This window comes from Typopeltis vanoorti, chromosome 18 (assembly GCF_054136105.1).
Source record: "Typopeltis vanoorti isolate ZY-2024b chromosome 18, IOZ_Tvanoo_1.0, whole genome shotgun sequence".
In the NCBI taxonomy this organism is placed as follows: domain Eukaryota; kingdom Metazoa; phylum Arthropoda; class Arachnida; order Uropygi; family Thelyphonidae; genus Typopeltis; species Typopeltis vanoorti.
Window position 1 is genome coordinate 96,954,459 of NC_143566.1, and position 15,148 is coordinate 96,969,606.

The 15,148-nt window shown below is 39.0% G+C and overlaps 1 protein-coding gene across 1 annotated transcript in view; it reads right to left on the reverse strand.

The window, feature by feature from the left end:
* LOC150096971 (sodium-coupled neutral amino acid transporter 7-like) overlaps positions 1-15,148 on the reverse strand; it is a 188,645-nt gene that overhangs the window by 37,167 nt on the left and 136,330 nt on the right. The window contains exon 6 of the mRNA XM_090408104.1: positions 10,453-10,510. Coding sequence (XP_090264230.1) covers positions 10,453-10,510 — 58 coding nt within the window. The remainder of the gene's footprint in view (positions 1-10,452; positions 10,511-15,148) is intronic.

Below are 15,148 nucleotides of genomic sequence, written 5' to 3' on the forward strand. Positions count from 1 at the left end.
CTGGATGATGAAAACAAGTTTTGGCGGGAAAAAGGAGTGAAAATATAAAAACGGAAAGCGAGAGTAAACAAGAGCAGTTGGTCGTCAGTCATAGCACTAGAACTAGGGAACCAGGGACTGAGTACAATTGGAGCACTCAGCACAGTAACGGCTCTGAGAACAGTAAAATAGAGATGAGGAAATAATTTACTGGCAGCACGGAGTTAAATAAGGGGCTGTAGTACAAAGAATTAAGTGCTGTAATCAGATTACGAAGGATCAAGATGTAAATTGGCATCTCAGAATATTGATATGGAATTCTGAAGTTAATGTTGTATTCCAGAGCTTTCAAGGAAGATTAGTAGAAAGCTGAAGTATATGGGGAATAAGGAAATTGTAAAGTAGTATATGGGGAATAAGTAGATTTTCTAGTGCAAGTGTGTCTGCCTATGTGATGTGCTGAAATTAAAGATTAAGTTAATTCAAAGACGATAACTTTTGAAATGTGTAGCTCCAGTATGATAATTATCTAAAGTTTTAAGTGTGCCTCAGTGAATAATGTGTGCAAAGATTTATTCCGATAAAAATATTGTACTTTATAGCATTTTAGAGTGAAGTTATAAGAAATTATCTCCTTCTGTTAAATCCTAACATTAACCGTGGTGTTTATGCTGAAATTAGCCGAAGCTAGAAGGTTAATAGTCTTCCCCCCTTAAGGTGATGGCTATCTCTTGACTGAGCTATGTGATTTCTGACTAAGGGATAGATCAAGAATACTATTGTTAAAATATTTGCTGTGAATTTCAGTGTTAAAGAACTTTAGAACTATCTTTGCTTATTAAGGAGAAATTAGATTTTGAAGCTCAGTGTTTGATAACAAAAGTTAAGTGAATGTTATGTGTAGTTGAACTGAGTTAATTTTGCATTATCTTGTATTATCCAAAGTATGCTTATGTATATATTATATAACCTTGCATTAAATGTTTTGTTTTATTGATTTCAATTTGTTGTTAGCCTGATTCTTTTCCACTGCACCGTTCATAAAATTATCGGACCTAGCAGGAACCTAAATTGTTAAATGTAAAATTCGGCCTATATGTAAACATTAGACTGCTAAAGTTAATTAATATTTGATTACACTATTTTGCATAGACTAATCTGAATATAGGGTGGCGCAGTATAATAGAAATTTCCCTATATTTGGATTAGTAATCAACATACAATTAATTAATCTTAATAAGAACAACGTTAAAGCAAGATGTGGATCAAAAGACAGGAAGGACGATCCAACAGTAGGAAGCACATACTTATGTGAGCAGTTCTTCTCCAGAATGAAGCATGTGAAGTCCAAGACAAGAACTCTTGTCTTGGATTACAGACCAACATCTCAAGAATACCCTGCACATAACGACTTCCAATATTGATGCCAATATCAACAAGCTGGTCAAGGAAAAACATTGCAAGTTGTCCACTGACATTGTAAAAAATGAATATTTTCTTCATTAAATTATCTTTTTTCAAGTATTGATTGTATTTACTTATCATGAACCCAACTCCTACCTAAGCTCTTAAAGTTGAGTTTGTTTATTTTCATAGGATTTTATCTAAAGTATCAAATGCACAGCATTCATTGTGAATCTGGAAAGCATCTTACAATTTTAAATACCGCAGTATAGCTTAGTGGCCTGTGGGTTTCACTGAAATTTTTAATGCGGTCCATAGTGTCTGAAAGGTTGAAGACTTGTTCTGCATGATTCTTCCATCACAAAAGGTACTTATTTATTCATTAGCTCTCATCTGTAAAAGAATGCCAAATTTGAAGTTTCTGTTTTTCTAATTAAAATCCTCCTGCCTTATTCTGTTCAGTTAATTTGAGTGAATATAATAATTCACTCAAATTCTTTCAATATATCTCTCTGAAGCTCGAGTTTTTGCAGTTTCAAATAATAGTGAAGTCATTTTCTTTGGGTACTTAACATTCACAATAAAACTGGTTTCTCTTTTCCAAATTTACTAATCAAGATGGGACAGATGCTGAAACAATGATTTATGTTAGAAATGGAATCATTTTATGTTAAAATCATTCCTTTTTCTATGGGTATGTCTTTTCCTCAGATCATACATCCTTTGGTATAAGGTATCAGAGAATATGAGGAAACTGTGTTCAATGGGTTGATCATTATGATTTCTATTCTAATTACTGTTTCTGCTTTCTCCAAATCCAAACACTTGACTACTAAGTCTTGGTTCAACAAGTATCTAGACAAAAAACATCAGTGGTTCTAAACAAAACTCCAGATTTGAACTTTGCAAAAAATCAACCAAGAAATTCAACTCTGATTTGTAAGGACCAAATGCAGAAAACTAGCCCTTACTGAAATGAGTATTTTGTTTCTTCACCTAAGCCACTGGGCACAATTATCCATTCCATACTTCCATCTCTCTCACATCCAGATGTTATTGTAATATCATCTCCAAAAATAAAACTGTACCTCTTGACATTTTCCTTCTGCAACTCTTGTACAGATGGCCAAGGCAAATTTAACCCACACCCCTGTTATATCAAGAACAGCTTACTGCATGTTTTCTCTGGCTTTCTGCCAGAAAGACGTAATAGTTACTGATGGATATACCCCATTCCTCCTGTTCATATGATATTTTTTGGTCTGGATACCTAGAAGTTGATTATCAGTCATGCTGAAAGTTAATGAAGAAAGCACATCTAGATATAATAATTACTAACTAAATTTATTTAGCTAATAAATTATCATCATTATCATCTGAAGTCAGACTCATCATGGGAGGTTCATTCAACTAACAACATTTATCACACCGAATCTTAAAATCCTTAATGTTAATCCTTAATTAACAACATATTCTGGTAATGCATTCCATTCACCCATAATTCTCCACGTAAAAAATCTACTCCTCACTGATGACATCACTGCTCTTAACCACACTCTTCTACAACTTTCAGGGATGGCCTCTGGTTCTTCTTCCCCTCTTGCCTTCTGTTCTTTTTATAATCCCTCCCATATTAATCCAATAAAATCTCCTCACTATTATCATATCACTTCCTTTTTTCCTATCTACCAAACACTATAATTCATATTCCTTTAAACCTCTCTCTCAACATGCCAGAGCCTTGATACTGTCTTAGCCACTTGTCTCTGGACCCTCTCTAATTTTTTCACATCACAGTGAAAACTAGGTGATGAAATCTGAGCACAATAGTCCAAGTATGCTCTGAACAAACAGAAATTTGTTCTAATAGCTACCATTTCACAGATCTGACATTTGTTATCATTACATGCCTAGGGTGACATACTAGATTCCCAGTGTGGCCTCTTGTGGGAATGGGTTCTTGGGAGAAGGGGGATGAACATCAGGTAACACTGAGCCCAGTGGAGTCTAGAGGGGATAATGCTGAGTATAGAAACAGTGGCATTTTTATGCTTTATACTAATATCAGAAGTATCCAGAATAAAGGAGAGGAATTGGTGGCACTGATAGCATCAGCCTGCCCAAAGATTATCAGGATTACTGAGGCGTGGTTGACAGAAGAGGATATAATAATAGGAATAGAAGTAGCAGGGTACAGCATTTTTCGGCAGGATAGGAAGGAAAAGCATGGTGGTGGAGCGCTATTTATGATAAATGATGACTTATGTCCTCTAAGAGTGGAGGCTTTAGAAGGCAGTGACACTAATGATTTTGAAAGCATATGGTGTGAGGTAGAGGTGGGCAAGACAGGATATTTAGCGGGGTGTTGCTACAAACCAAGGAGCACAGAGGGTGGGGACCAGGAGATGTTTAGACAGTTCAGCTTGGCAAGTGCAAGAAGAATGATTGTTATGGGAGATTTTAATTACAGCAGTATAAACTGGGAAGAGGAAGATGCATGTAGCAATAAGGGAAGGGAATTTCTAGAATTCTTGAGGGACAAATGTCTAAGGCAACATGTAATAGCGGAAACAAGATGGTCAAGAGTTTTGGATTTGGTCATATACATCAGAAGAGTTGATAATAGCTGAGATGACATCTCCCCCCCCCCCCACCTGGAGAGAGTGACCATGTGGTTTTGACTTGGAAGATGAATAGACATGCAGGAGTATCAAAGAGAAGGGAACATATGTGGAATTATAAGACAGGTGATTATACAGGTAGGCATTAAAAAATTCAGCCATCGATAATCCGGTTCCTTTAGATCACTGGCATGGATTTTAGACTGTGCATTTTTAAATTTACCGCGTTTGCGTGCCACTGTTTTCTGTTTATGTTTTGATGGCGCTGTAGTCAATAAACATTGCATTAACCTGCTTATTCCTTCTCATTTTATCATTTATTTGCACTGTATAGCTCCATTATGGATTCAGCAAAGAAAAAAGGTGGTGTAAAACGTAAACATCGTGCGTTGTCGATCGCAGAGAGAGTGGAAGTGCTAAAAAAAACTTGATAGCAGCATGTCTGTGCAAACCATTTGTGAAACGTATGACATCGACTCTTCAACAATGTATGATATTAAAAAACAGAAAAAAAAACTGTTTAAGTTCTTTTCTGACAGTGTATCAAAAAAGCAAATGTTTGTAAGGAAGTCAATGATGGAGGGAAAATGTCCACACTTGATAATCCACTGCCATTAACTTCAGGTCAACCAGATGTGCTGTCACCACCATCAACATTTTATTAATTAAAATTCTGAGGAACTATTTTATTCAGTTGAACTAAAATTCTGTAGAACCGTTATATTTAGTTGGTGAACATTAAAATTTCATAAGCTTTTCATTAAATGTTTAATTTTCTTTCTTTAAAGAAAGAAAATTAAACATTAAAAAAAAATATAAAAATATACATTAAAAAAAAATTAAAAATATACAGCATATATAACCATCCAAAATCCGGCATTTTCAAAAATCCAGCACCCTTCAGGTCCGGAAGATGTTGGATTTTTGAATACCTACCTGTAATAGTCTTAGACATCAACTTGGGGAAGTTTCATGGATGAAGGAATTGGAAGACTGGGATATCATTAGTGCTTCAGAAATTATGAAAGAATATTTGTTAGTAGCAATAGAGTGTAGAAGTGGATGACAAACAATTTTAAACAAGAACTGCATGTGAAAAAGAGGCTATGGAAAAGATATAAGGAGACAGGTGAAGAGAAGATGCAAGAAGAATATAAGACACAAGCCAGGAGAGTGACTAGTAAGGAAGGTGAAACTGGAATATGAGAAGAAATTGGCCCTAAGATCCAAAGAAAATCCTAAGGAATTTTTTAGTTATGTGGCCAGTAGGAGGGAAAATGATTGTGGAAGAATGACATTTGGAATAAAAATGAGAATAGAGTGACTGGTGCAGAGGACATAGTGGAATTTTCAATGAACACTTTATTGGTGTATTTCATCCTGGAGGAGTAAATTTTAATACTAGCTTATGACAGCTTCATTGACCTGGCTTTTCAATGAAAGTCTGGTTGTGGGAAAGGTGCCCATGGAACAGAAGGAAGGTAAGATAGTGCCATTACATAAGGGTGGAAGCAGATTGGAAGTATCTAATTATAGGCCAGTTTGTATGTCATCAGTAGTTGTTAAGATCTTGGAGAAATTAGTGAGGGATCGTATACAGCATTGGGCAGATGAGGGTAATGTTATCTGTGAGAGTCAACATGGATTTGTGAAGGGGCACTCTTGTTTTAGTAATAAGCTAGCCTTTTACAAGAGCAGTAGATGAGGGAAAGGATTTAGCAAAGGCATTTGACAGGGTTGTTACATGATAAGCTGACATTTAAGTTGACCAATCTGACATCCAAATGGGTTTGGATGTCAGATTGGTCAACTGGATTCAGGGTTTTGTGTCCGATAGGTATCAGAGAAATGTGTATGGTGGGGCAGTTTCAAGGAGGCAGAGGGTTACAAGTGGGATCCCACAAGGCTCAGTACTGGGACTTATATTGTTTAACCTTTATATCAATGACATTGTCAGTGGATTGCAGGGAGATATTCAGTTGTTTGCGTATGATGTGAAGCTGGGAAGGATTATTAGTAATAGTGCAGATGTGATAGCCCTGCAAGAGGATCTGAATAAGGTAGACAGACGGGCAAATGAATGGGGGAGTGTCGGTTTAATGCAGCAAAATATAAGGTCTTGAGGTTTGGGACACATCGATGGAATGCTGCATACTCTATTGGAGGAGCTGTACTGGAGGTAGTGGGGGAGACAAGAGATCTCGGGTGATGACTGATAGAAAACTGAAATTTGTGGAGCATATTGTAAAAGTGGAGAAGGTAACCCAGAGGATTGCTGCAAAAATAAGACCCTGATCAGACCACACTTAGACTACTGTTCTCAGATTTGGTCCCCAGGATTTGAAGGGTGTTACATGGATTTATTAACTGTGGGGATAAATTAACTGTGGAAAGGGTACAAAGGCAGATAACAAAGATGGTTTCATGACTGTGCAATGTTAGCTATGAGGATCGGCTGAGGGAATGTGCACTGCAGAGTTTATTATTATTATTCAGGATTCCACAGAGTCAAAAGACTCATTGTGGGAGGTCCTTCCTAAGAAACACAAAGTCTATCATACCACACCTTGAACTCATTGACAGTTCTCGCTCTCACCACTCCATCAGGCAATGTATTCTATGGTTCAACCACCCTCCATGCAAAGAAACCACTCCTCACCTTCTTGCTCACAGTTTCCTTTTGTAACTTCCAGAGATGGCCTCTTGTTATCACTCCTTCCCGCTGTTCAATCAAGCAAAAGAACTCCCCAGTGTCAACCCTGTAACCACCTCTCAACAGTTTAAAAGTCTCAATAATATCACCTCTCCTTCTTCTATCCACCAAACTCTGCAGTCCACATTCCCTCAGCCGATCCTCATAACTATCATTGTACAGTACTGAAACTGTCTTTGTTATCCACCTTTGTACCCTTTCCACAGTTAATTTATCCTCTTCAAATCCTGGGGACCAGATCTGAGAACAATAGTCCAAGTGTGGTCTGATCAGGGTCTTATACAATGGAGTGATAACTGTTTTACCTCTGCAGGTCAGTGTCCTTCTAATAATTGCAGCAATCCTCTGTGTTACCTTCACCACCTTTGCAATATGTCCCCTAAATTTCAGGTTTCTATCAATCATCAACCCCAGATCTCTTGTCTCCCCTACTTCCTCCAGTATAACTCCTCCCATAGAGTATGCAGTGTACCATCAATGTTTCCCAAACCTCAAGACCTTACATTTTGCTGCATTAAACTGACACCCCTATTCATTTGCCCATCTATCTAGCTTATTCAAATCTTCTTGCAGGGCTGCCGCATCTGCACTATTACTAATAATCCTTCCCAGCTTTGCATCATCTGCAAACAACTGAATATACCCTTACAATCCACTGACAATGTCATTGATATAAAGGTTAAACAATATTGGTCCCGGTACTGAGCCCTGTGGGACCCCCCCCCCCCCACTTGTAACCCTCTGCTTCCTTGAAATTCACACCATACACAACTCTCTGATACCTATCAGACAGACAATTCTGAATCCAGTTGACCAATCTGACATCCAAATCCATGTGCTGCAACTTAAATATCAGCTTATCATGTGGCATCCTGTCAAATGCCTTCCCTAAGTCTAAGAAAATGGCAGTATATGCCTTTCCCTCATCTAATGCTCTTGTAACTTTATCATAAAAGGCTAGCATATTGCTAAAACAAGAGCGCCCCTTCACAAATCCATGTTGACTCTCACTGATAACATTACCCTCATCTGCCCAATGCTATATACGGTCCTTCACTACTTTCTTCAAGATTTTGCTAACTACTGATGACACACAAACTGGTCTATAATTAGATACTTCCAGTCTGCTACTGCCCTTATGCAATGGCACTGTCTTACCTTCCTTCCATTCCATGGGCACCTTTCCAGCAGCCAGACTTTCACTGAAAAGCCAGGTCAAAGGCACTGTCAGTTCCCTAGCACATTCTCTCAAAACTCGTGGTGAAATACCATCCAGTCCCACAGCTTTACTGATATTCAGAGTACTCAGTATTTGAAACAGACTCTTCTCCTGTACCTCTAAACCTTGAACCTGCCCTATCTCTCTCTCTCTCTAGCATTAAAACTGATTCCTCCAGGATGAAATACTCCAATAAAGTGTTCATTGAACAATTCTACTATGTCCTCTGCATCAGTCACTCTATTCCCATTTTTATCCCACAATATCATTCTTTCACATTCATTTCTCCTCCTACTGGCCACATATCTAAAAAATTCTCTAGGATTTTCTTTGGGTCTTAGGGCTAATCTCCTCTCATATTCCAGTTTCGTCTTCCTTACCACTAGTCACTCTTGTGGCCTGTTTCTTATACTCTTCATGCATCTTCTCTTCACCCGTCTCCTTATATCTCTTTCACAGACTCTTTTTCGCATGCAATTCCTGTTTAATATTGTTTGTCATCCACTTTACTCCAAATTGTGTCCTCTTGTTCACTCATGGTATACAACTTACCATTGCTGCTAACAAATATTCTTTCATAATTTCCCATGCACTAATGATATCCCGGCCTTCCAATTCCTCCCTCCATGAAACCTTCCCAAGTTGACGTCTTAGACTATTATAATCACCTGCCTTTTGGTGGATAGAAGAAGGAGAGGTGATATGACTGAGACTTTTAAATTGTTGAGAGGTGGTTACAAGGTTGAAACTGGGGAGTTTTTTCACTTTGTTGAACAGCGGGGAGGAGTGATGACAAGGGGCTATCCCTGGAAGTTACGATAGGAAACTGTGAGCAAGAGGGTGAGGAGTGGTTTCTTTGCATGGAGAGTGGTTGAATCATGGAATGCATTGCCTGATAGAGTGGTGGGAGCGAGAACAGTTAATGAGTTTAAGGAGTGGTATGATAGACTTTGTGTTTCCTAGAAGGGACCTCCCACGATGAGTCTTGATAGACTCAGTTTCACTGGAACACTGGAGCTACATTAATCATTATTCACAAATGTTATACCACTCTTAAACTCATTCATTAGCAATATATTCACAAGTACTAGTAAATGCATTCTAGTCATTCATCACTCTCCAAGCAAAAAAAATATAATTTAACAGTCATGCTAACCATGCTCTTACACAATTCCTGAATGTGACCCCGACTCGTGTTTTCTTTCTTTCAGTCAGGTACTGAAAATGTTTTTCTAAATTTAGGGGACACATTGCCAAAATTGTGAACACAACAAATTCTGGGAATGACGTGGAGAACACTGGCTTGTAGAAGTAAGGAGATTCTTGTTCCATTGCATAAGGCTCTGATTAGGCCACACATGGACTACTGTGTAAAGATTTGGTCACCAGTTTTCAAAAAGATGTTGGAAAGGTCCAGAGGTGATTGACTAAGGTAGTTTCTGATCTCTGGAATGTTAAATATGATGAAAAGTTGAGAAGATGCAATTTACAGAGTCTAGTGGATACGAGAAAGAGGGGTGAATATGATAGAGACCTACAAATTAGTAAGGGGTTGTTATAGGATCAATGTTGAAGTGATTTTACAGAAAATGGTGAAAAATCAGGGGGAAGAACCAGAGGTAATCCCTGGCAGCAGTATAAGGAGGGTGTGAGTAGGAGAATGAGAAGTGTGTTTTTTGCATTGAGAGAGTTGTAAATGATTGGAATGCCTTACCTGAGATGGTCGTGTCTGCAGAGAATTCGAGTGTGTGTGTTTAAGGTGTGGTATGAAGAGCTGCGTGTGTATGACAGATGGACCTCCTAGATGAGTATTTGACTATATGGGGTCTAGGATAATAATATCTATCCTATAAAACCACCATAGTAACTTATTTTTGTAATATTTCCTCTTTTCTTCCTACTGAATAAATTTTGTAACCAACAAATTGTCAATCTATATTTGAAGAGAGTATTCTAAGTCTTGTCACCACTTTAGTTAGTCACCTCTCCATTACTTCCTCATTTGTAATGAAACTCAGATGACTAAATCTGTCCACCCCCCCCCCCCCCCACCCCCCCCCCCCCCCACCCCCCCCCCCCCCCACCCCCCCCCCCCCCCACCCCCCCCCCCCCCCACCCCCCCCCCCCCCCACCCCCCCCCCCCCCCACCCCCCCCCCCCCCCACCCCCCCCCCCCCCCACCCCCCCCCCCCCCCACCCCCCCCCCCCCCCACCCCCCCCCCCCCCCACCCCCCCCCCCCCCCACCCCCCCCCCCCCCCACCCCCCCCCCCCCCCACCCCCCCCCCCCCCCACCCCCCCCCCCCCCCACCCCCCCCCCCCCCCACCCCCCCCCCCCCCCACCCCCCCCCCCCCCCACCCCCCCCCCCCCCCACCCCCCCCCCCCCCCACCCCCCCCCCCCCCCACCCCCCCCCCCCCCCACCCCCCCCCCCCCCCACCCCCCCCCCCCCCCACCCCCCCCCCCCCCCACCCCCCCCCCCCCCCACCCCCCCCCCCCCCCACCCCCCCCCCCCCCCACCCCCCCCCCCCCCCAAGTAAGGAACACTGGATAAAGCATGGCAAAAATTCCCAGAGTGCTGTTTGTAAAGAGATAAAGAAATTATATCACAGAGTATTATGTTCTACACTAAACAAAAATGCTATTTTTATATATAACAGATGCTGACAAGAACATGATACAGTGTTAGATATGATTGAATACGATAAAGATGCTTTCAACAAGCAAAACAAGGATTTTTCTATGACAGAATCAAAATGGTATTAGGATTATTACTGGTTTGTGTGAATATTGTGTAATGCAATAATAATAATTACTGTTACATATAAGGAGTCAGTGATTCATCAAGAAATGACCCCTGATGGCATAATTCCTTGGCACCTATCATACCTCTCTTTGAAAACATTTATTGAAGAGATGTCCAATGTCAGCTTATTCCCTTCACTCACTACATGTCATGAGAAGAACCTGCACTTCACATTCTTCCTGACCAGAACCCTACTCAGCTTCCAGGAATGTCCCCAAGTTCATCCTCACTTGCCATGAGCTACAAAATTTTCTCTATATCTATACTGTAACATCATCTTACTAGATTATATGTTTCTATCATATCTCTTCTGCTCCTCTTTCTTAAACTTTGAAGATCACCCTTCTTCAGCCTGTCTTCATATGCAAAATTCCACAGAGGCAGATATGATTTAGAGCCAATACTGGATCTTTTTTTTTTACATATCCTTGTAAAGTGGGAGAATAACTTATTCCTAAAGTGTTCTTTTCAACATTGCAGTTATCGGATGGTATGTTTTAACCACCTTAGCAATGCTTTTAAACTTTAACTCGTTGTCCACAATTATTCATAGAATCAAGCTGTTCGAGTTAGCCTGCAAGGTGAATAAGGGCAGTAATAGATATATCAGACATCCCTTATCATTTGACTTAGCTTTGTGTTATCCATGTAACTGAATGTTTCCCTCTAGATCATATCCAATATAATTAATATGCAAGTTAAGCAGCAGTGACCCAAGGACAGAACCCTGTGGAACTCCACTAGGCATCCTCATTCTTTTAGATTCGGCTTCTCCTTCTACTCCATACATCACTCTCTTGGATACCTATCAGATAACCACTCCAATCCATGCCAAAAGCCTCATTTGCAAATCCATCCCTTGGAGTTTTATATAATAGCATCCTATATGCAAGTTAAGTATTTCAGAAGGATGAAGAGATGTTGGAAAGGGTGCAAAGGCGACTGACTAAGGTAATTTCTGACCTCTGGAATGTCGAGTATGAGGAAAGATTGAAAAGATGTAATTTGCAGAGTCTAGTGGAGAGAAGGAAGAGGGGGAGATATGATAGAGACCTACAAGTTGGTGAGGGGTTGTTATAGGATCAATGGTGGAGAAGTTCTACATAGAATAGTGGGAGATCAGGGGAGAACCAGAGGTCATACCTGGAAACTGTATAAAGAGGGTGTGAGTAGGGGAGTGAGAGGCAGGTTTTTTTCGTGCAGAGTTGTGAATGATTGGAATGCCTTGCCTGAGAGTGTGGTGTCTGCAAGGAGTTTGAATGTGTTTAAGACCCGGTATGATGAGATGTGTGTGAGATAAAAGGACCTCCTAGATGAGTCTTTGACTCCATGAGGTCTTGTGTTATAGATAATAATAATTAATATTATTATAATAATAATAATAATAATATGGAATTCTGTGAGATGACCTGTAAATGTAAAAGAATTATGGTATATTCAATTCCCCTTATCCAATTTACTTGAGCAAATTGGTAAAATATGCTGTCCCCTATATAAGATTAAAATGTTATCTGTCTATCTCTGGATGCAGTTTCTCTCCATATATAAGTTTAATGACTATTACCGAGAGAAAAGATGGCAAGATATATTTAACAAGATACTACTAGTTTACTAGTTTCGTTACAAGAACATCATCAGGTATCATACTCAAAGAAATATATAAAAAATTACAGAGACTTAAAATTGTATTAACAGAACAAGTGAAAAACAGTAGCATGTTTGAAAAAATGCAAGTATAGTTCCATACAAACGAATACTAAATCAGTATTCGTTTGTATGGAACTCGTACTTGCATTTTTTCAAACATGCTACTGTTTTTCACTTGTTCTGTTAATACAATTTTAAGTCTCTGTAATTTTTTATATATTTCTTTGAGTATGATACCTGATGATGTTCTTGTAACGAAACTAGTAAACTAGTAGTATCTTGTTAAATATATCTTGCCATCTTTTCTCTCGGTAATAGTCATTAAACTTATTTTATAATATTCCTACCGAGTAAAAATGAATTCTCCTAATATATATATATATATATAATTAACTGCATCAGTTTTAGATCCACCTTTGTAAAATGGAATTATCTTGTCTTCCTTCCACTCATTAGAAATCATATTTGTGTTGAGACTCAAGTTAAAAGTGAAAGTTAGAGGCATAGTTATTCTCTAGCACATTCCTTTAATGTTCATGCTGATATTTTATCCGAATCCACTGCTGTATCTGTATCTCTTGCAATATTTAATACTTCTACCTCTTATCTAGATCCATTTCAGCTCCCAGAGAACTAATGAGTTTGTCAAAAATGTATATATACCTCTTACCAAAGTGATTACTTAACAACTCAGTTATTTCCAGTACATTCGACACTTTCCTATCGTCTGTATTTACTAAGATTATGCTAGCATGATCATTCTTCCTTTTATTCATCAGCCAGCAAAAGAATTCTCTTAGATTTCCTTTGACCTTTCAGCTAGCTTCTTTTGAAAGTCTGATTTCACCTTCATCATATTTCATGTGCTATAGGTTCGATAAAGTCAAAACTGCAGGGTCACTTTCACCAAGTGAATGCAAAACAGTTACCTCGTTTAAAGTCAGATTCTCAGATGTTATCATCCAATTTACTATTCTTGATCCATGAGTTCTTACATAATGTGCTGTTTAAAGAGTGGTCCCTCAGTAACTATAAATTCCCTTTTCTTCTTCTTGCATGCTTCCTCCTCCTCCTCCAATTCTATATCTTCATAGTTGAAATTACCCATAATGATAGCTCTTCTTGCATCCATAAGATTAATTTGCTTGCATAGCTCTGAGTTAAATTCATTTGACCCTGGTGTATAGCAAAACCCAACTAAGTATTTTGTCTGAAAACTTCTACCTCATATCAAACATCTTCAGTCTTTTGACAGAACTACTCATACAATCAAGCTAGAAAGAGAAAGTTTAGTTTGTGCAATATGTGGTTAAGAAAAAAAAAATTAAGTCTATTAGCGAGTGAGCTGGTAGTGACTGAGTATAGTATGTTTGGAAGTTTGAGTTTGAAATACTTTTTCAATATATTTCTTTATACATTGTGCCATTTCTTTATCAAATAAGGCAGTCATCATAATACATTGTCATCCAGCCCATCATCGTTTAAAGATTACATTTTGAAAATATGGCAGGTAAAAGATGGTGGTGGAGTATATGTTTGCATGAAATGTAGAAAATCAGAGGAGTTGAGGGAATTTTGATATCAGTATTTCAGGTATCGGTTGCAGTCAGTAGCGCACCCAGGGAGGGGGGCCAAGAGGCCCTGGTCTCCCCAAAAGAAAAAGGAAATAAACACTAGAAAATTTTCCAAAAATCTTTTCATAGTTAAAATTCATTTTTTTATTTATGTTGTGTCTTTGTGTCTATACTACTTATGTATTGGCGATCACTGCAGATGCTCAGTCATAGGTCGTACACAATGCGTAGTGTGTATTCATAAATCGTCTAGTCAACTCATGGATGCAAGAACAGCTATCATTATTGATAATTTCAACTATGAGGATATAGAATTGGAGGAGGAAGCATGCAAAAAGAAGAAAAGGGAATTTATAGTTACTGAGGGACCACTCTTTAAACAGCACATTATGTAAGAACTCGTGGATCAAGAATAGTAAATCGGATGATAACATCTGAGAAACTAAATCTTGAGTGCTCGGCCCCCACAATTAATACTTGAAAAAAGATAATTTAATGAAGAAAACATTCATTTTTTACAATGCCAATGGGCAAATTGGCCATGTTTTTCTTTGACCAGCTTGTCAATGTTGGAAGTCGTTATGTGCAGAGCTTTGAGATTTCTCTCAAAGAAGAGTTGTTTTGGAGTTCAAGCAGTTCCATTTGTACTGAGCCTGGTGGTTACGAAAATCACTAAATCTCTCTTCGAACTCACTTCGCAACATGGCTAATTTTGTAGCGTATTCATCAAGAGACGAACAGTTGGACTCAGCAAGAAGCTGAAAATGAGTTAGGTCTTTTTTTGCGAGCTGTGCCTCCCAAAGTTTGAGCTTGGCCACAAAAGCTTTGATGCGATCAAACAGAGTGTGCACCAGTTGATCTTTGGATTGTAGCCTCGTATTTAGGTCATTCATATGCAACAAGATGTCGGTCACAAAGGCAAAGTCTGTCATTCACTTCGGATCGCTAAATTCTTCATTCGGATTCCCCTTGGTTTGCATGAACTGCTGTATTTTGCTCCTTAAGTCAAAGACTCTTTTAAGAACCACACAGCCACGATCCACTTCACACTCTTTGGAGAATTGATGATGATTCAATCCTCTTGCCCTAATAATGTAGGTGACAGTCACAATAACTTTCATGACATTCTCAAATCCAATAGTTTTCACACACAAATTCTCTTGGTGGATTAAACAGTGGTAATGGATGA